General features: G+C 43.6%; 2 protein-coding genes across 4 annotated transcripts; both read left to right on the top strand.

Moving 5' to 3' along the window:
- Positions 1-831: 831 nt before the first annotated feature.
- Positions 832-1,893, top strand: LOC121091102 (inositol 1,4,5-trisphosphate receptor-interacting protein-like 1). Its single transcript, XM_040600326.1, has one exon. The coding sequence runs from the start codon at positions 832-834 to the stop codon at positions 1,825-1,827; it is 996 nt and encodes a 331-aa protein (XP_040456260.1). The 3' UTR covers positions 1,828-1,893.
- A 3,260-nt stretch (positions 1,894-5,153) lies between these two features.
- Positions 5,154-17,715, top strand: PSMA3 (proteasome 20S subunit alpha 3). Of its 3 annotated transcripts, none has more exons than XM_040600699.1 (12): positions 5,154-5,271; positions 6,538-6,620; positions 7,757-7,880; positions 8,688-8,789; positions 8,927-9,000; positions 9,595-9,667; positions 10,611-10,676; positions 13,628-13,674; positions 15,959-16,026; positions 16,167-16,231; positions 16,764-16,855; positions 17,579-17,715. In XM_040600699.1, the coding sequence occupies exons 1-11, from the start codon at positions 5,251-5,253 to the stop codon at positions 16,806-16,808; spliced, it is 768 nt and encodes a 255-aa protein (XP_040456633.1). In that variant the 5' UTR covers positions 5,154-5,250; the 3' UTR covers positions 16,809-16,855; positions 17,579-17,715. The 3 variants fall into 3 exon arrangements, with proteins under 3 accessions (XP_040456633.1, XP_040456632.1, XP_040456631.1); XM_040600698.1 differs by lacking the exon at positions 17,579-17,715 and adding an exon at positions 16,957-17,166; XM_040600697.1 differs by lacking the exon at positions 17,579-17,715 and having other exon boundaries at positions 16,764-16,950.
- Positions 17,716-21,081: the final 3,366 nt, after the last annotated feature.

Raw genomic sequence — 21,081 nt, 5'->3', positions numbered from 1 at the left:
TCAGCGGATCAGATAAAGGCTTTGCAGGTAGTCCATACTGATACATCCATAGACGACACGAACCTGTCGTTCCTAGAAAGGTTCGTAGATCTCTCACCGTTTCCAGTCTGGGTGTCTGGCAGACAGCTTCCTTCCTTGTTCTTCCCAGGGAACGTTGCCCAGCGGAGACTTCGTATCCCAGGTATGCCGCTTTTTCTTGCACCAGCTGTGCTTTCTGTTGGGAGACTCTGTAGCCACTTAAACCCAAGAAGTTTACAAGAGAGATCGTCCGTTTTACACATTCTTCTTCTGTTTCGGTCGCTATTAATAAGTCATCTCCATATTGTAGAAGAACGCCATCTCCCAGTGGCTGTTGCCATTGTTCCAATTCTTTGGCTAGTTGGTTACCAAGCAAAGTGGGACTATTTTTAAATCCCTGTGGTAAACCCGTCCAGCTTAGCTGCATCTTTCTCCCTCTATTGAGAGACTCCCATTCAAAAGCAAAAAGCTTTTGACTTTCCTGAGCTCGGGGTAGACAGAAAAAGGCATCTTTTAAGTCTAACACTGTAACCCAAATCAAGTTATCCTCAACTTTGTTAAAAGCGTATATGGGTTTGCTACTACGGGGTGCAAAGTTTTAGTTATTTCACCCTGCATCGAGGGCCCAGCCGCTGGCAGGAGAGCCTTGGGCAGGGCATGGGGACGCCCGGGTGCTGGGGCTGGGCGCAGGCCTTGCTGCCTCCCAGCTGGCTCACCCCCTCTCCTGCCTGCCCCCAGCTCCCTGCGGCTCCCACAGCCAGCTCCCTCCTACCCAGCCCCACTGAAGCCCTTCTCTCTCTCCTCCTGCAGGCCATGGCTGCAACATTCTTCTATTGGTTGGTAGTAAGCCTCATCCAGCCACAGATGGTTGGTGATGAGCTGGATGATGCCATGCATGAGCGCATGCAGCAGCGTGCCCAGCAGCTGAACCAGAAGATGTCTCGGCTGCTGCAGGAGCTGGAGCAGAAGAGCGGCTTTACCTGGGGAGCCCTGCTCTCGGCTGCCTGGCAGAACTGGTGGTTATGGGCCATTGCTGCACCCTTGGTCCTGTGCTTTATGCTGTGGTGCTGTCCCAGCAAAGGCAGCCATCAGCCAGAGAGCAGCAGCAAGGAAGTCAGCTCCCAAAATAAGGCGCGTAAGGAGGACCAAGAAGAGGAACCCAGTGTTGCGCTGGATGTGGCAAGTGTTTCGACCAAGTGCCCCCTGGATCTGTCAGAACTGTCTGTGATGCTGCAGCAGCTGTTGAATAAGCTGCTCTGTGTCTGCCAAGAACTCTCCGGGACCAGTTTCGTGCCACGACTGAAGCCAGCCATCAATGTGGGCATTGCCTTACAAGGCTGGATTCCCCACAACACTTACGCTGTCTACCGCTTGCTCGTGCCCCTGGAGCCCCCCCAAGGACATGCCTTCCACATGGAGTGGGGCACCACAGAGGGGGAGCCGCTGAGGAACCCCATGCTCCGCGTAGAGCTGAAGTGCACATGCGGGCAGGAACAGCTGATGGAGGGCCCGCTGTGCTTCATCCACCACCCCAAGGAGGAGCTGATGGAAAATCAGGGTGACAGCCTCCTAGGCACCCTCTGCACTGGGCCCTACCTGAACATGGAGAAAACCATCCGCTGGTTCCAGATATTGCTAAAAGCAGCCTGGCAGCGTTTGCCTAAGTCGGAACACTGCAGTCTGACAGTGCTGCCCTCCAGGCGCTCCTGCAAGGTCCGGCTGATGTACGGTTCCAAAGCTGCCCTCCTGACTGAGATGATGTTTGGGTTGCAGCAGGATGACACGGACATCTTCCTGATCATCAAGTAGGCAGAGGCCACTGTTGCCAGCAGCAGGACGCAGCCAGAGAGCTGTGCTATGGAAGAGGTTCAGTTCTTCATGCACGGGGCCAGTCCTCAAGACACTCCCTGGAGAGCTGGTGCTGCACAACAGAGCGCTGGACATGCACAACACACTGCTATATTGGCAGTGGCACCTTTCCTCCACAGCAAAAGCGCACTGTGGGGCGCTGGGCCTGACACAGATGAAGAGGCATTCCCAGGAGCCCTACCACAGAGACTCACATTGCTGCCTGGGCAGTGATTGTACACCCTCTTTGAGAGGGGCCCATTCCCTCTAGGAGTTTCACCATTTTGAAAAGATGTCAAGAAATCACTTCTTTAATACACAAGTGTTGCGTTTGTAAGGGTCTTTGTATCACTTTGTCGCAGGCAGAGGGTGCTGAAAGCTTCACTGACACAGAGTCAGGGAGCATTTTGCTGAGGAGCTTGTGCAGTGGGCTCTTTTTTCATGATTCACTGGGCTTTGTCTTCCCAGGGGTTATGGGTTAATACCACCAGGCAGCTTCACATCACACAGCTGCTCAATCACTTTCCCCCAGTGGAATGGTGGAGAGAATCTGAAGGTGGGAAAACTTGTGGGTTGAGCTAAGTTTAGTAGGTAAAGCCAGAGCTACACACCCAAGCATAGCAAAATGATTAAGTCACTGCGTCCCCGGTCTGCCATTGAGACCGGCAGTTTTTGGAAGAGTTCTGCCTCCCTGTGGGTCAGGTTACCATGAAACATCCTAGCCTTGTACAGCCCTCATTTTATTATTGTAGAATCATAGAGTCATAGATTATCTCCGGTTTGAAGGGGATCCACAAGAACTGTCGAGTCCAACTCCCTGCTCCTTGCAGGACTACCTGATTCTAAATCATACAACTAAGAGCATCATCCTGACGCTCCTTGATCTCTGAGAGGTTTGGTGTCACGAGCACTTTCCTGGGGAGCCCATTCCAGTGGCCAACCACCCTCTCAGAGAAGAACCTTCTCCTAATGCCGAAGCTGAACTTCCCCTGATGCAGCTGCATTCTATCCCATTCCCTCCTGTCCTATTGCTGGTCACCAGGGAGAGGACGACAGCACCTCCCGCTCCTCCTATCCCCTTGTGTAAGTTGCAGACTGCCATGAGGTCACACTTCAGCCTTCTCTTCTCTGAGCTGAACAAGCCAAATGACCTCAGCCGCTCTTCCTCAGTCTTGCCCTCGAGACCTTTCACCATCTTGGTCACCCTCCTCTGGACACACTCTTGTAGTTTGATGGTACCAAAACTACACGCAGACGTGGAGGTGAGGCTGCACCAGTGCAGTGTCGAGTGGGCCAGTCGCCTCCCTCGACTGGCTAGCTATGCTGTGCTTGATGCGCCCCAGGACATGGTTGGCCCTTTGGGATGCCAGGGCACGCTGTTGACTCCTATTCAACTTGCCATCAACCCAAACGCCCAGATCTCTTTCTGCAGAGCTGCTCTGCAGCCTCTCCTCCTGAGGGAAGGGTTTAAATAAATTTTAGTAGATCTAATTGCTTAACGATTACCTAGATTGTTGTTGATAAATAATGCCTTGTTTTACTAACCATTGTGTAAATTAACTGAAGCAAGGAGTCTGCAGTTCCTCCTGAAGGACAGTTCCTGATGAGAACTAGCTAAAACCAACTCTATAGTTTGGACAAAGACCAAGGAACAACTCAGTCTGTGCGAAGAGAGAAGGTAAGAAGTCCAGAACAAGGAATACTACCAAGCCTTCATCCCCACCACCCCCATGACCACCACCAAGAGGCACCACGCAAGTGCAGTTGGGAGGGACTTATGGAAATGACTTCTTGGAACTAATCTTAATACAAAGTGGGGATAGGTCACGAATATGTATAGGCGTACTGGAAAACTTTATGAAACACTTGATTGTATAAAGTGAGGCAAGTTGTTGCCCCAGGCACACACGGCTTTGGTGGAACTACCTCACCTCCGTGCTGCCCAGTGCTGAATAAACACACCTACTTTACAATCTGATAGATTGTGGAGTCTGATTCCGCATGTTGCTCCCCTAGTTTGTACATTTAACCAGGATAACCCCATCCCAGGTGGAGAATCCCACACTTGCTCTTGTGGAATTCCAGTCAATGGGTGACTGCCAAGCTCTCTGGTCTAGGCAGATCTCTCTGTGAGGTCTCTGTACCCTTGAGGGAGTCCACAGCTGCTCCTAGTTTAGGATCATTGGCAATCTTACTGTACATTCTGTAACAGAGCAAGATGAGTTTGGTACAATGCTCTGGGTGATGCTCTGTTTATGTTGAGATAAGATAGAGACTGCATGGCCTGTTTTGTTCCACTGAGGATGCTCTGAAAAATTAGAAAAGACAAGGTGGGCACCTGAAGGAGATGAGGAGATCATGAGTCAGGAGATTGTTGAACAAATAAAGCTGAAAGGCTTACTCCACCTAGACCCCACCTATTATGAATAGGATGATTAATGTCAAAATCAAATGAGTATGTATGTATATAAAGATGTTGTAACCTCTCACAAAAACTGTTTAAATTACCAGACTTTTCACTGAAAACTTTGGAGCTAGTTTGTCCAGTGTGAACTGGCTAGCTCCCCAAAGTCGCACAAAATAAATAGCTTTGCTGCTTGAAGACAAAATTAGTCTCTGAGCAGTTGCTCTTTGCCATTTTGGCATCAATTCGATTCCTGCGTCCAGATCAGGGGTCCTCAAACTTTTTAACCAAGGGGCCGGCACGCGGATGCAGTGGCAGGAGGTCATCTGCGGCTGCTTGGTTCCCCCCCAGCCCCCGGAGGGGGAGGGCGGGGGGTCTGTAAATACCGGGGGCCGGATTGAGGACCCTGGGGGCCGTATCCGGCCCGCGGACCGTAGTTTGAGAACCCCTGGTCCAGATAATTTTTAAAAAGTACTTTTTTCAGCAGTACAGTGTTTACTAGTCACAAAACGCTCAGGCCAGCGCCGGTCCCTCAGCAGGCCTGCGGCCCCTCAGGCTGGGCGGCTGCGCTCCCCTCAGGTGACCGGAAGTGGAAGGGGCTGAGGCGGTTGAACCGCCCAGCGGCCGTAGAACCGTAAGCGGGGGAAAAAAACATCCTGGCTCAGCGTGGGGCTCGCCCCCGGCCGCTGGGAGTAGGAATCCCACGCTCTCCCTGCTCAGCTGGCCGGGCGCTCTCCTCACAGCCCTTTCTCCCTCCCCACCCCGAGATGCCACGCCGATGCCAGCGCCACGCCCCCCGCTGTGGCCCCGCCCTGCACGCTCGTGCCGCGCCCAGGGTTGCTCTGCGCTCTGGGCTAGCGCTGGTTGGCCTGTGTGGGAGCCAATGGCAGCGCGTGTTGTTGGGCTGCCCGCTCGGGGGCGGTGGTGGGGCGGTGGGAGGCGGGGTGCTCCGTCGGGCTGTGGCTGAGCGCGCCGCTACCATGAGCTCCATCGGAACCGGGGTGAGTGCCGCCGGGCCGAGCGCTGGGCCCTGGCGGCAGCGCGGCCACCCCGCCCGGCCCAGCGCCGCCGCGGCGGTCCGCTTTGTGCAGGTGGCGAGACGGGGGGCGACCGGCCCGGGGCGAGCAGCCGCCGCTTGCGCTTGTCCTCGTCAGGGAGCGCGGCCGCCGTGGGGCCCGGGGGGGGCGCGGGCGGCCTGTTAGCTCGCCTGCCTCGCCGCCGCGGGGCCCGGGCTGTAGCCGGTGCTGAGTCACTGAGGCCCTTTAGGCGGGGGAAGCCAAAGGCGGGGCGCGGAGCGGCCGCCAGGGGCCCGGGGGGCGGCGGGGGCTGGGGCGGGATCCCGGGGCGGCCCCCGGGCGGGGCCGGCTGTGGCTGTGACGCTGCGAGAGCGGCCCGGCCGGTGCGGGGACCGGGTCTACCTTGTCGTGGGTTGGGACGGGGACCGGGTCTCCTCTGCCGCGGGTTCGGGCGGCGCGGGGGTGTAGCCGGCCCGGGTGGATCTGCCGCCGCTGCAGCGGCGCCAGGGCGAGCCTGTGCTCCGGGCGCGGGGAGGCAGCTGTGGCTCGGCCGGGGCTGCCGCGGGGCCGGGGGGCGCTTGGTTCTGTGCTCGGGGTCACGGCACAGGTCTCGCCTAGGGCTTCCCGGACTGGCGAGGGGCTGGCGGAGCCGCCTTGGGGGCCCTAGGGCCGGCTGTCACCTAGGGCCGGCCGCCTGCGAGAGCAGCTGCAGAGCGGCGGCCTCCAGCCGCCTTCCCCTGCGGCTGTGGGCTGCTTTAGCGTGAATAAAGCGGGGCTGCGTGTTTGGGCTCGGCCGCGGGTCCTTTAGCAGGAGTTCACGGAGCTCCTGCGCTCTCTGGGCTTTGGTCCCGACCCACAGTGGTCGGCTCGCTCCCTGCTTGCCGAGCACCGTACAAGTGAGCATTTAAAATTTTTCCATGTTAATAAATATAAAATAAATTTAAAAGGCGCGCAGAAGGTTCCCATAGGTTTTGGGTGTTGCGTAATGTACAGTGATTTCAGACCTGTGCAACGCTTGGGTTGACAAGATTTGAAGCGTGGGTATATCCAGCAGTGATGCAAGGACTTCTGGTAGCTGTTAAGTGTTTGCTTGCTGTTTTTCCTGCGTCGTATGTTAGGGGGCAGCCTGCTTCTGGTACTTCATTGCCATCGATGGCATGCGGGTGACAGGCTTGCATTTTTAACAAAGAGACTTCTGAAAATAACTGGCATGTAATGACTTTTTCCTGACTGGTGTGTTTTCTTCTTCAGTATGACCTGTCAGCTTCCACGTTTTCTCCAGATGGCAGAGTGTTTCAAGTTGAATATGCAATGAAAGCTGTGGAAAACAGTAGGTAAGGTACAAATATCTGCATTGCTGTCTGTTTGCTGGCTTCTTTTAAAGCAGTATACTTGAACTAGACAAGCACGATCAGCATTGCAGATAAAATGATGTTGTAAAATTAGTTCTGAGCAACAGTGTCCCCAGGTTCATTTTAGTAGGCTTCTGATTAGGCATAAAAGCAGTATAATCACTCCTGCTGTTTAGAAATTACTTCTGCTTGCTAGAAACAGGTACGTTGTAGGGAATGCACAGGAAAGCAATGAACGACCTCATGTGTGTTAAGGGCAATAAAATCTTTACGCTTTGGGGCAAAACCTGAGGTTAGGTCTCATCACTATATGTAAGCTGCTTCGCTGTTACGATAGTAGAGCTGCTGGATCAGTATCTAAAAGCCCATTTTGTGGTTGTGAATTGAGGCACTGAAAGACTGACACACTTGGAGCTTTGTAAATTTATAACAGCTTCGTATGTATTTCTTGAGAAACTGAGAACATCCCAAGATCTGCTAAAGCTACATGAGCTTCCCTGTGAGTATCTGTTCTCCCTCAAGTATATGCAAAGGAATGCTGGAAAGTGCCAGTCCCAACTGTGCTTTAGCAGTAGCAAGACATGGATCGATTAGCAAGGCATGGAATGGATCACCCAAGTGTCTGATCATAGCCACAGGCTGCCAAATAAGGATTAGTGAAAAATTTTGTGTAAGCCATGTTTGGTAGTTTGTGCCCAATGATGCACTTCTTGAGGGATAGAGAAAGAGTTGTTACTTCTTCTAGACAACGGTGAATTTACCAAAAGAAGAGGTTAAACGGTCCGTGGTTTTCATACTAGTGGTGTTCAGCTCAGTGATGGGGCAGCAGGTGTGCCATAGCGCCAATGCCACTGCTAATTGTAGTCTGTTTGGAACTGTTTGGGTAGGGACTTTTGGTAGCTCCCTTCTTTGTTTAAGAAAATGTTTGTAGTCTCAGTGATCTTTAGTGGTTCCCTTCCCCCTGCTTCCCACCCACGCCCTTGTCTTCAGTGCTAAAGTGGAGTTGTAACAAATCTACTTCTAGGGAAATCATGTCATTGCTTATTTTGTTAATTCTCTGTTATGTATTTTGCACTACAGTTCTGTGTGAGAAACTTAAAATTTATCTTGTCTTTTAGTACAGCAATTGGGATAAGATGCAAAGATGGTGTGGTCTTTGGAGTAGAAAAACTAGTTCTGTCCAAGCTTTATGAAGAAGGTTCCAATAAACGTCTCTTTAATGTTGATCGACATGTTGGAATGGTAAGTGCTGTTTAGTTTTTCCTAAATTGAAAGGTAGTCCCCTCAAAAGTACAAGTCTACGAATCAGAGAATCAGTACTAGGAAGATTAGGAAAGCAGTATTAATGTTTGTGTATACAGAATCAGAAATGCCTGTTTACTGTTTTCTGTAATTTATTCTTGATTGAAGACACATATATAAAGAAAACTCAAATTTAAAATGGAAGATACGTATTTTGAGGCAGTTTGATTTTTTTTAAATGCTTTTCAGCGTTCTAGTTGTTATGTAATTGTAATGTAACTTGAATGTAAATACAAAATGCAAGTGTAAAGTGGTACTTTACTATGCAGTTAACAGGTAAGGTGTGTTAAGGGGACAACATGCTGCATACAAGATTCTCTTCTCAGCAGTGTGGGAGTTGGCTGCATTCTTTAAAGGCTGATTACTGGCTAATCCATAATGGTGATGTTAGGATGATACCAAGCAGAGGTCACTGTGTGACAGAAATGCCCGAAACCATCTGTTGAATATATATTATGTGAAGTATTGTTTGGGTCAGTTGTGGCAAATCGTAAGACACTATTTAACATGAAGGTAACTTTGGTTATTGACTTTCCCAGAGAAAAAAAAATAATTCAGTAATAGCATAATCATATTGACATGTTTTGAGCTTGCTAGCAGATGGATGGTTTGATTGAATTCACTTGTAGTAGTACGTAGAATTCAGTAAAGATCTTGGTGAAGTCACATAAGTAGACTTTTGCCTATTAATTTTATTAAGTTATTGTAAGATATGTTTGGCCTAGCTGATGACAGTTATCATTTCAGGCAGTAGCAGGTCTGTTGGCAGATGCTCGTTCTTTGGCAGACATTGCTAGAGAAGAGGCTTCTAACTTTAGATCTAACTATGGCTACGATATTCCACTGAAGGTAAGAAATTGGTGCAGTTCAGTCATTTTTTTTTGGCTTTCTTAGTGCTGATGCAGAGAACTAAATTTTATTACTTGAAGTTTACTTATTTCTGTAAATAAGGGTTTCCAATGTTTGGTGTGTTTTTTTCCACGTAGCATCTTGCAGACAGAGTGGCTATGTATGTGCATGCATACACGCTGTACAGTGCTGTCAGACCTTTTGGTTGCAGGTAAGTCTTTCGAACATACACTATTAGTCAGTATCTTTTGTTTCACAATTGCTTGGAGCTACCTAGGTTGTCTGAGGTCTTTTTTTTTTAAACTTGGAATTAGTAACCTACAATTCATCTTGTAAGCAGATTCTCTTCCCCTTTATTTTTGTGTGTGTAAAACCTTAGGTGAAGAACTCAGATTTGCTAACAGTATGCCCAGCTTCTACACAGATTGCCACTTTGTCCCTGAATTTTAAAGTTGAAGAGTTGATGCTGTTAAGTCTATGACAGTGATGAAAGCAGAACTGTCCTCTGTAATCATCCTGCTTGCTCTTGATACCTGAAGAGTAGGTTACAACTACTATGCAGTTCTAGTACAAAGGGACTAATAAACTGAGGTCTCATGTCTGGTTACAGATAAGTAAAATGTTTCTGGCAATGTGCAGGTGCTTGGCTGTCATGATAACACTAAACTGTTCAGACGGGTTGCTTAACAGAATGTAGTAGGGCAGGAGTTTTGCTGCAGGAAGAATGTAGGAAACCTGAGCTGTAGTTTCTAATTCTGTGCACATTGGTAGAAGAAATGCTTCTAATTTCACTTGTTTCTTGCAGTTTCATGTTGGGGTCCTATGATGATGATGATGGTGCACAACTGTACATGATTGATCCATCAGGAGTTTCATACGTGAGTGTGCCAAAAATACTTTGATCTTGGCTGAAGTTCCCCTTTTAAAAGTTCCTAGTTAGGAAAATAGTGTGTGTTATTCCAAAAGAGCTATTAATTTTTTTCTTTTTGCCTGGGAAGATCTCTGGTGAATCACTGTGTAAAACAGAGGTGGTTTTTGTTAATTTGCATGTTCTTGTAAAGTGTATTTCTTGGGAGTACAGTCTCTGCAAAGCTGGTTTTAAAGCTTGTCTCAGAAATTTGGGAGTTCATTCCACCTGGCTGTAGCCAATGAAAAGGCCAATGCGCTGCCCCAAAAGGGTGGCAAGTACTGTATGATACCCGGGTCACTGCTAGACAAGAGAGGGCTGTTACATTGACACTGGCTGCTAACAGCAACTCAAATCAAAATAGATACTTTTGTTAATCATTGTTAGTTCTGCCTCTTCAGCTGTGTATTACACGCAGAGTGATACACGCTCATCCCGTTTAATTCTTTTTTTTTTTTCTTTCAATTTATCCAATACCATAGCTGTTAAAGTGCTTAATTTTTATGTGTTTACACTTCAATATATTTTCATGGTGGGTAGGTTTCGTGGTTTTGTTTTGGGATTGTTTTTTGTATCCAGTAGAACTTCTCTAATTCTAGTTTGCTCTTCCATTTACTGTAATACCAATAAAAATATCTACTGCAACGAATTGAGCAGATACATTTCTGTACAGGAACTACTGAGCACTTCTCTTTTCTATCAACAGTGGTAATACTTAATCAAGTAATTGGGTTCTATTCAACAATTTGGGAATGTGCCCCAATAGAAAATAATGCCAAGGTTTACTGTGTATTAGCCTCTTGCTATATGAGTAAAGTTGGGGTTTCCTATGCTAAGTGACAGTAAGAACCACAGAGGGTTTAGTATTTAATTACATTTGCATAATTCTTGGGTTTGTGGTTTTTTTCTTCTAGGGTTATTGGGGATGTGCCATTGGTAAAGCCAGGCAGGCTGCAAAAACGGAGATAGAAAAACTTCAGGTATGATGTTACGGTTTTGTTGTGCTGTTTCAAGGCAAGTATTCCTAGCTTATGTTACCTTTTTGAATGCCTAAAATATATAAAATACAGAAGAAGAAGACGGAGTATTTCTTTGTACGTTCTAGGAGATGTTTTAGCCTCTGTAATAGCAGTATTTCTCAAGTCTTGCTCATGAGCAATGGGTAGGCTGTAGGGAGCATGCGTGTTTCAAACCATAAACATACACTCCCATGCGTGCCAGTGAGCAAAATAATTGAGTGAATATGAAAGTGTAACTAAGTTTTTAATTCTGAATGAAAACCTTAGGGCAGCATTGTACACAGTGGTGTATCTTTTTTTTTCTAAAACCTCTTTTCATGTCTGATCAAAAGGACTTCAGTGCTGTGAACACTAGGAAGAGTACAGCTCTAGAGCACACCAAAAAGGGCTGTTTCTGTTCAGCATTACCTGCTTGCGCAGTACTGTAATACATCAAGTGTTAGAAGGAGGTTTTGAGAGAGCACACCAGGAAATTGTTTTGTAGCCTTCTGAAGGAGCATGCGAAAAGGTATTGAAGTGTGCCTTAAGCCGATTTAGAATTACGTTTGAATCCTAAAAGACTTGTCTTCCTCTTGTGTTTTAATATCTGACATTCTTGGAACTGGAGACAATATAGGACAGAATTCTGCTCCTGGTCTGTCTCATGTCATTCTTATTTGATACCCTGCTAGTATCTTATTTGTGGGTTTTGTTTGCAAAAGTACACCACAGCTGTTTATGGAAAGGTTCAGAGTTCATACGGTAGTTAATTTTTCAAGAATAATCTGTTAGTGGTGCTGTAGCATCGTAACTGAAAAATTAGGATGTTCCTAGACTTGATTCATTCAGGCTTGAATCTGGTCAGATGCTTGAATACCAAATTAAAAGAAAGAAGCTTATAAGATTATCTGATCTTGATGCTGTAATTGTGGCATCTAGGAAATCACAATTTCAGTTTCCATGTGTGTCAGATAACATATAACCTACCTCCAAAACCTCGTTTTCATGCAGTGCTGGGATTTTCAAAAACTTCTATTTCATTGACTGATTTTTGTAGAGCTAGTAAGAGTGTGTATTGCTTGAACTTTACAGTAAAGCCTGTAAAATTTAGTGTATGGGAACAAGTAGTGTGCCATATGGCCTAAGTGCATTTATTTATTTAATGGTTTGTTTGCAGGATCTCTTCAGTAATGCATATGATCTTGTCACAGCAATGTAGAGCAAGTCCAGTCTTGCACGCCAGTGCTTTTTGTTAAGCCATAGCCTGGGCAGGTTTCCAGGTCAGAGTTAATTTTGACAAGATTAATTTGTCAAAACTGAAATGGAAAAAAAAAAAGTACAAAAGCTTTTGTGTGGGGTGGTACTGCCTACAGTAGCCTGTCAATTAACATCTCTTCCCGTGGAAGAGATGACTACAGGTTGAAAGTAAGAGGCAAGCAAGTAGTCAAAACTTTAAACCCGCCTTACAGGTACGGCAGAGTACACAGTGTATCCGGGAGGGGACACAGTACGCGAAACCCTCATGTAGCTGAGGTGCAAGCAGAAAACACTGCATTGATCACACTGGTTGTCTCTTATGTGAATGTCTGGTATCTTCAGCTGTGGGAAAACCCGTAGTCATGTGGAGAGTCGTTGAATCTCTTGGTCTCTTCTGCAGTGCTTCTCATGCAGCTCCAATGCTACATACAACTTTTTGATATATGGACATGACTGTAATTAACTCTTGTGATAAACTGTTACAGTGTTTACTCTTACTGTCTGCAGAATTAACGTACCTGGGGTGGGAAAAGAATAATGGCAAAAAATTAATTTACTTCAATTTTCTCTTGTAAATACATGTGAATAGTAGCAGAGTTTTGGGTTTTCCTATTTGACTACTGACTTTATATGCATCAATACACATAGTAATTTGTTTGTGTGACACAGGTTGTATCTGTAGACAGCAGCCAGTATAGATAGAGTGTCACGAATGTAAGGGCTGGGGCAATGGGTCTCTGTTTAGGAAACTTCTTGGGATGGGTCTGTGATGGCATCTTTGTCTAAGCAGGCATAGGTATTCCTTCTCTGGCCCATTGCTTATGTGGGGGTGTGTTTCACCCCAGAAAGTGGGATGGCACTCAGCGTGAACAAAAGGCAGTCGTGAACTTAATTCCTTCAACAGTGTCTCAAAACTAATTTTGATACTACAGTTTTGAAAACACTTGAAAAATTGAAGAGATGGGAAACTGCATTAATGAAATATAGTGGAATATATTACTACTTCATAGTCCAGAAGGGTTGACTGGCAAGACATTTGACTTCCAAACATAAATTTATTATGTCATGGAAACTGGCACAGGACTTAGTTTTAGCTGTGAAACTGTCAAAAAGACTGTGATTGTCAGTGAGAAGATATAAAATGGCATGTATACAGCTACATCTGGTTGTTAACGCTGGAACAGTATTGTCCTCTAAGGGCATTGCTTAAAAGTCAAAATCACTTGCATAAAATGTTGATAAGACCAAAACTATTACTATACTATGTAGAAAGAACATGAATATTATGTGAAAATACAGTGCCTCCTGTATATCGTACCTCTGGTTATTTTATGTCAGTTGATGATAAAGCATTTAAGAACACGTCAAGCTTTTACGATGCTAAGGTTATCTGTTCAGTTCCCAAGTTTCCAGCTGATGAGCGTTTTAAACTGGGGAAGTTTCCAAGTAACAGTTTTTTCATAGAATTTTTCAATGGTAAAGTTCTTCACTGCAAGAGTGACTTCCATGTAGCAGGTTGAAAGACATGTTGTAGAGAATAAATTTGTTTCTAGTCTTAACTTTTTCTCACTTTCATCGCCACTGAACAGTAAGCTCATTAGGCCTGGGAGCATCCACGTGCTCTGGCCTTGGGGAAAACAGCACAGTCCCTTAAGCTGTGTATTTTTTGTCTGCAGATGAAGGAAATGACCTGCCGTGATGTTGTTAAAGAGGTTGCAAAAATGTAAGTCTCCAACCTGTTTTCCAACTTGACTGTCGTAAACTTGCTATGGTTTCAGACTGAAGCTATTCCTTGTAGTGTAACAGGTTTTATTTCTGCTAGATGAGTGCTCATGCTGACTCTAGTATCTTCTGCTATTAGTATTTTTTCTCCTTTTGTGACATGGGATATGCTACTTGTTACTGAAAAATGCCAAAGGATGTGAAAAAATAAGCCTTTTGGTCTCTTCTGCTACTTTTTGTAGGTGCAGCTTGTAGCACCAATGGATTAAAGGTTAAACTGTCTGAATATAGTCACTGTTTTAAAAATACATAAACCAGGTGACAGATGGGGGGGAAACTCCTTTGTGTCCTGATTCTGAAGTAAGAGTTCTACACTTTGTAGAGCTGTACCGTGTGTACAGATTGAACAGTGAACTGATCCTTCAGACATTAAGCAGCAGTCCAGAAATGAAGATGAGGTCTTTGACACAGCCTTCCAATTTGCCTACAAAAAGACTCAAGTGCTTAGGAGAAAAGCAAAGTGTAACTCCTTGCTTAAAGATGCTTATATGGTATAGCTGGTCTCATTTAAACAATAAAGCTTGATACCACATGAAAAGACTGGAAATACTTGATTTGCTATTCACTGATGCAATTTAGGACAACGTGTCAGTGATACAATCGCCTGTAGTCACTAATACTATCCCGCAAACTTTTGTGAGGATAGTGTACTTACAGGGTAAAAAAGGTACCATTCAGTAAGCCATGTACTAGTGAGGGGGAAAAAAAGATACCAGGAAGAGAGATGACTTTCCGCTAGGTAGAGCATGAATGAGCCAGTAGTAAACTATCTGGAAAAGACTTTGTGAATTAGTATGACTTCAAACAAATACAAGTGTCCTTTCAGGTCTCTAACCACTTCATTTTAATGCATATGTTCTGTGCTTGTCACAAATTTAATAATCTGCAGCTGCAAAACTGTAACCTCCAGCATTTTATAGTTAGTACTTAGGAGGTTATAAAGAACTGATAAATATGCTTCTCTCATTGGTGTTGCAGTATGTGAGTTTATTTCAGAGTTTGTGTCAGAGGTTGTCATGGCAGCAGCTAGAGGAAATAATTGGTGGGATCTCTGTTCTTAAAACCTAGCAAGGACCTCAAAGCAATTCTAAAAGGCCACAAATAAGGCATGGGTTTTCAAGTAACGAAAAGGCTTGTGTTCTTTAATTCTGCCTCAGCTCAAAACTTAATTAGCAGCTCTAGATACAGTTCTGTTTTGAACTCCTTAGTACCATTTAGCAAGATAGCAAAGACTTCAATAATTTTGTTAACCCTAAAGTACTAGCCAGAGTCCAGAGTAATGATTTCTTCAAAAGCTTATAATAGTACACTTTGTTGGAAAGGGCTTATAACCAGCTGAACGCATAAGAAAGGCCTTATATATGCCTTAATATCTTAGGCAATGATTAGTAAGTCCAGTCTAACAGCGACAGAAGGTTGTCAGAACGACATAACCATATAGGGATGTTTCCCTGGACAACAGTGTTAACTGTCGTCTTTATATATTCACAATACTTTTATCAAAATTTAATTGGAAGTACTTAACTGTGGTGCTGAAGGTATTCTTCCTTCCTTCATAAACTCCAAGCTTTCTAAGTTGGCTAGAAATAGGTGGTATTTCTCAGCTTTTGAGTTGTTAATGCTTTCTGAAGCAAACTAAGGAATACAGCCTTCTCAATAAGTGAAGTCACTTATTGAAGTTATTTTAAGTTCTACTGTTGTTCTGAGTGTATGTCTCAATTCAGCATTGTTACAGTTGTTTAGATGTTCTGCCACTGAGGACTGAATACTATGATGCAGTCAAATCAGTACTGCTCTTATGGTGTCACATTTTTATCCCACAAGACTAAGGAGTGATTTCCTAGTCTGGATGGTGCTGTGCATGCTGTAATACTGCTTGTAGTTTAAATTCTGGTTACTATCATGTTTGCTGTGAGCATTATATGTATTATAACTAATTTAGCAGAAGGCAGGCAATGATGGCATAGCCTTGGCTGTTCAGTACTTGAATCTTAATGTTTGTTCTGATTAGGATAAATCAAACATCTCAATCTGTATCTTAGCTGGAATCATTTAATATATTGTTATGCTAGTGATTAAACCTAGAAAAGTCTCCGGTGGCTTTTGTGTGCATGGGCAGGGAAGGGGGAGAGCCTCTGTTAACCATAAGAATACTTCAACAGAAGAAAGTATATTTAGCCTAATGATCAATCTGTTCTAATCTGTACTTTATCTGTTCCTTCCAGAATCTACATAGTTCACGATGAAGTAAAGGATAAAGCTTTTGAGCTGGAACTCAGCTGGGTTGGAGAAAGTAATGCATTTCTGTAATTCTTAAAAACATACAGAAAATCTTTTAACTCGTAATTAAAAGTAAAACATTGCTTCTTAAATTCACTCAATGTCACACTCTTTGTGTGACTTCTACTTAAGATGTGTTCTTTTTATTGGCAGTAACTAATGGAAAACATGAAATTGTTCCCAAAGACATCAGGGAAGAAGCAGAAAAATATGCCAAGGTAAGATCTGACTTCGGTGTCATCTCAGTGCTTCACTTGACAAGTCTAGAGTAGAGAAACTAACTGAAGGTTAGGCCTCTACTGTTGTGATGACTGAAAAATGTATAATTACAACACATTACTTCAGTGTTAGCTGAGGTTATTCTGAAGAGAGAATAGTGAAGTTTACAGTGTAATCCATGGGTAGTTCTTACTTTGAAAAACTAATTCAGCAGGCTTGCACAGGTGGCGTGTTTCCCCTTCAAAAGTAAACTTACTAACTCTTCAGCAGTGGTGTAGTGAATAGGAGACAGTAAGTCATTTGCCTAGTAAAGATAATCAGCTGGAGAAAGTTAGACTTTTGGAATTTAACAGCTTTGCTTTTATTGTAAAACTAATGATGGTGCTCAGTACTACCTCCTAAAGATATGAACTAGCTTTGAATACAAGGCTTTGGACAGAGAGAGGATTGTGAAGCTACAACAAAACTCACTTTGCTTATTATAGGCTGAATTATAAAACAACTTTTTAATTAAACTTTTCTTTAAAACAGGAATCTTTGAAAGAGGAAGATGAATCAGATGATGACAATATGTAGCACATTGTTACTTCCAGACAAGTTCAACTTTTCTTAACTTACAACAGGTTTGTTTGTAATGTATTAAGCATGGGATGCTATTATACTTGTTGGAAAAAACAGAGCAACCAGCTTGCACTAATAAATCTCCCATTTTACTGTCTGTTAGCTTTTATTTCAAAAGCGTATAGGCCAGCATCATCAAGAAGCAGCTGCACTCTGTATCAGAACAGACATGAAGAAGTTACCAGGCTGGTGTTGCTTCCTCTGCCTACAGCACTCTGAGCCGCACTAGGCACAGAAAAACAATTGGCTTAGAAATTTGACAGGTCTCTTGTTTATGTTGCATAGTTTAATATTAAAAACTAGTACTTGGTTATTCCTTGATTAACCGGTATCATGATTTGTAGTTCACTCAGTCACAGTTTGTGATTGCTTTTGGCAGAAGACATGAGAACATACCTAACTGTAAAACAGCTGGTTACAGGGTAAAGTATACAGCCAACATAAGAAGTCCTTTTCCTGAGCTTCTACTTGTTATCAAGTCTAGACTTATTGGAGGAGTAGGAGAAATTAAAAACTAACTCAATTTTAAATATTGCTTATGTTGAGTTCTAAAGCTGGGAGATCTATTAAGCAGTGTAACTGGAATTAATGCTTGAAGAGCTAAAATGTTTGTAAACAGTTTCATTCAGATATAGCTTAAATCACTTCCGAATCAGCTTTATCAATTGTTGCTCTTTCCACCAATTGAAAAAAAGCTTTCCTGCTTTTTTTTCTTTACTTCCTAGGAAAAAAAGACTGTCTATTCTAGTCACTTCAGTGTGTTGAAAGACAAGGTAACACACTGTTCTGTTCACCACCTTGAAACTCAGTTAAAACTGAAGTCTTGTTTCATATGCAGTTAAAATTCTAATGGTCATCTTAATCTACAATGTGTACTTTTCTAATGAATCAAACTCCTCAGCTTTAGCGCTACACCCTAATGATCACCAGCCCTTAAAACAAAAGCTTTCCCTTACAGGTTTATTTTTATACAGGGTTTTTTTCCATTTGAAAAAAATACCTGGCATTCTGTAGTCTCCTTTCTAATGGGTTAAAGGCTATACTTCATTTTTGTGACAAGAGGAAGTCAGAGGGAGATAGGTCTGCCTTCATATTTGGTGACTGTCTCCAGGCTTAAGCCTTAGCCAGAGTCAGGCTACCTGAACTTTTGCCTCTCCAGCTGAGCAGTTTTCAAAGGCTGCTGGAACTCCTTGATCAGGTCTGCTTGAGCTAACATTAATCATGACCATGACAGATAAATAGTCCTTCACTATTTCCTTCTGAAGCAATAGTGTAGCTGTTACACTGAGTCAGCCTTTAGTTCTGTGTTGCATTTCTCCAAACTGAATTTACTACTGCAGCTCACTGCTGATTCAGCTGTTTGATTCATCAGCAAGTGCCAGTCAGGAAACTAATGACCACTCTAAAGCTTTAGCTGAGGGTTGATCTTCCACTCACTGTATATGACAGCAGACAGACTACTTGATTCTCTTCACTTTGTCTTTATTCTATACCTAAAATGTTGCTGACAAACTGCTAAATGGAAATCAAAAGCCATCCTCATGTGTGGCTAACACACATCCATCTAGTCCTTTCAGTGACAGCCACCCAGTAAGTGTAACAATAGTTACACAAGTTCAGGTTTCAAGGTTAAGTGAGAAGAGCAAGATCTGTTGTGTATGTTTACAAGATAAAGTAGAAGGAAGATGTTCTAAAGTATGTGCAGAGATAGAGGTAGGAACAAAGCCACATATTTGTTGATTCAGTATTTCTAAATAGCTATCCATGAGAAAACAAGGCCATCTAAAAAGCTCCTTTGAGGAAGCATGCTCTTAATTTTTTTTTTTCGCTTGTTTTGGAAAGGTACGTGGGAAGTCCAATGCAAAACAATTTAAGAGTCTGGATAATACATACAAAGTATTGCACAGCAGTCTTGCCTGTCACAACAACATTTAGTTAAAACAATAACAAGGTGATCATTACTGTCAGGTTCTTTTCCAAATTAAATCACTAAGTTATCAGACTATAGGCTCGATCTGTTTATGAGAATGGATCTTTATATATAGTTAAGAAAAAACCCTATTACTTCCAGTTCCAGTGACTGTAGATGGGGAAAGAGGAAAAAAGTGAGCATTAGAAGGTAGGGGAAAAAAATTGCATTTATTTAGGAGAGGGGGGGTCAAGGAGGAATAAAGCAGCAAAATTTCAATACTGAAATAGCTTAACTTTAGAAACAGAAAGCTAGTAGGCTTCTGCTTGATCTGGAATTAAGTGTTGCTACCTCTTAACAATAAGGCCCAGGGAACATTAGAATAGAGCTCTAGTCCAGAAGGACAGCAAGAATACTACTGCAAACTCTTCATTACAGCTGGTTTTATACCCTTAACCTAGCTGCAGTTCCAACTGGGGTAACTAATGAAACAACTACATTGCATTCAACCACTTACTAATTTGAAGCTGGTTACTTACTGCTTAATTATGCAGTTGTGCAGTAGCCATCATAATGTTTCACTAATTTAGTCCACAGCTGATAGGCTAAATGCCAACTTTAATGAATCTTGTCAAACAGTGGAAGTTGAGCAGGGAAAGAAGTCTTCCAAAAAGAAGGAAGTGGCTATTCATGGCAACATAGACCACACAGACTTAAAAATGCAGTGGGACAGCATGGTATCATTAAACCCCAATTAAATGTTGAAGACCATGAGTGGTTTTTTTTTTTCTATATACATACAGCTTTGTGGGGCAAATCACTTGGTGAAAGCTAAGCTCCAGAAGGGATCAAGCTAGACCTGAGATTATTTAAGTGAGAACTACATGTTACAGAACAAAATAAAATAGTATTAAATCTCAACAACAAAAAACCCCAACCAAACTTACTTGTAGCAGAGGCTGTTTTAAGTAAAGGACTAGGGAAAGAAAAGCATCTAGCTGTACTGTAGATACTCCCTTACCCTCCAGGCTTCAACAATATCTAGGGGGAAGAGTTTGATTTAAGCCCAGAGAAAACTGATCAGGTAGCTAAAACAAAGATTTGAAAGCTTCTACCAGTCACATTTCCTGTAGCTTTAGGTCTGGAACATGTCTGGAGAAGGTATGTCTGCTCAGTTTGTGAGGCAGAAGCTCTGGAAGAGCTATTCCTTGAGGCAAAGGATATCATACACACCTACTTAAATCTTACTACTTTTGAGTAAGCTCACTCTGTGAGCAGCAAGACTCATATGCCAAGGGACTAAGGCAGTCCAGCTGGCTGACTATTCAGAGCTGCTTGCAACACATGCAAGCCTAACGTGATAGACCTCACAGCAGCAGTCTGACCTCTGAATCAGAGGCTCCCAGAACCAGCCTTCAGCAACAGAGGCAGCATGCTTTCCTACAGAAGCAGGGCTTGGATCCCCTTCCCTAAAATTAAAATTAGCTTTTATAATTGGCTTGAAAGTGGTCAATTATAACTTCATTGTATCAGTACAATGTGAAAGTGTATTGCAGAGCTAAGAAGTGGGCAGGGTAAAATTTTCTGAACTGGAGATTTGAGCAAGAGGCGATTTTTAACAGCCTCATTTTGATAAGTTCTGCCCAAAGCACTAGGAAGTTTCAGTTCTAAAGATACTAGAAAAGCATAATTAGCCCATACCAAAGTAGCACTTCTTGCTTTGGGCTCTGTAAGTAACCTACTTAGTCCAGACTCTGCCCATTTATGGGAATACATAATAGAGTAGAAAGTCAAATACCCACTTGGAATGCATAACTGTAGTTCTTGCCATTCTGAAACACTTTTAGCTTAAGAGTTTTAATGGTATATTCTGTTGCTTAAGACCGAAAGCACAGGCTTTAACAGAACACTAGAAAGTAAAGACTGTGTAGACCAACTGATCTCTTAAGTCATCCCTCCACCAAGGAATATTTTAGAAGGATGGATCCAACAATGACACAAGAGTAGGCTGTACAGTAAGATGCTTCCTTTCCCTTTAAGTCCTATACATCCACTGACTGTTACTCAGCACCTGATCACTACTGCGATGTTAAATAAGACTGGGTATGTCACATTCCCCGTTACAAATAGCCAGCAAGTCCACATACAGAAACCTAATTCTCTTGAACAAAGAAGTGGACTATGGTGAACTGCAGGTGACAAAAAGAAAAAAGGCTCAGTATTTAGTTTACTTACATATACCCTCATGGCTGTACCAGGACAGATTTTAGAATATACAACTGGACTTAGTTCAAAAATAAAGTTTAGGCTATTGCATGA

The sequence above is a fragment of the Falco naumanni genome, chromosome 7, assembly GCF_017639655.2.
Source record: "Falco naumanni isolate bFalNau1 chromosome 7, bFalNau1.pat, whole genome shotgun sequence".
NCBI lineage: Eukaryota > Metazoa > Chordata > Aves > Falconiformes > Falconidae > Falco > Falco naumanni.
The sequence above is the reverse complement of the archived record's forward strand: the minus strand, read 5'-3'. Positions and strand labels throughout refer to the sequence as shown.

Coding starts and splice junctions, on each gene's coding strand:
- LOC121091102 (XM_040600326.1), top strand. CDS start 832: ATGGCTGCAACATTCTTCTATTGGTTGGTAGTAAGCCTCATCCAGCCA.
- PSMA3 (XM_040600699.1), top strand. CDS start 5,251: ATGAGCTCCATCGGAACCGGG. Junction 6,621..7,756: donor AAAGCTGTGGAAAACAGTAG/GTAAGGTACAAA, acceptor CTTGTCTTTTAG/TACAGCAATTGGGATAAGAT. Junction 16,232..16,763: donor AAGCAGAAAAATATGCCAAG/GTAAGATCTGAC, acceptor TCTTTAAAACAG/GAATCTTTGAAAGAGGAAGA.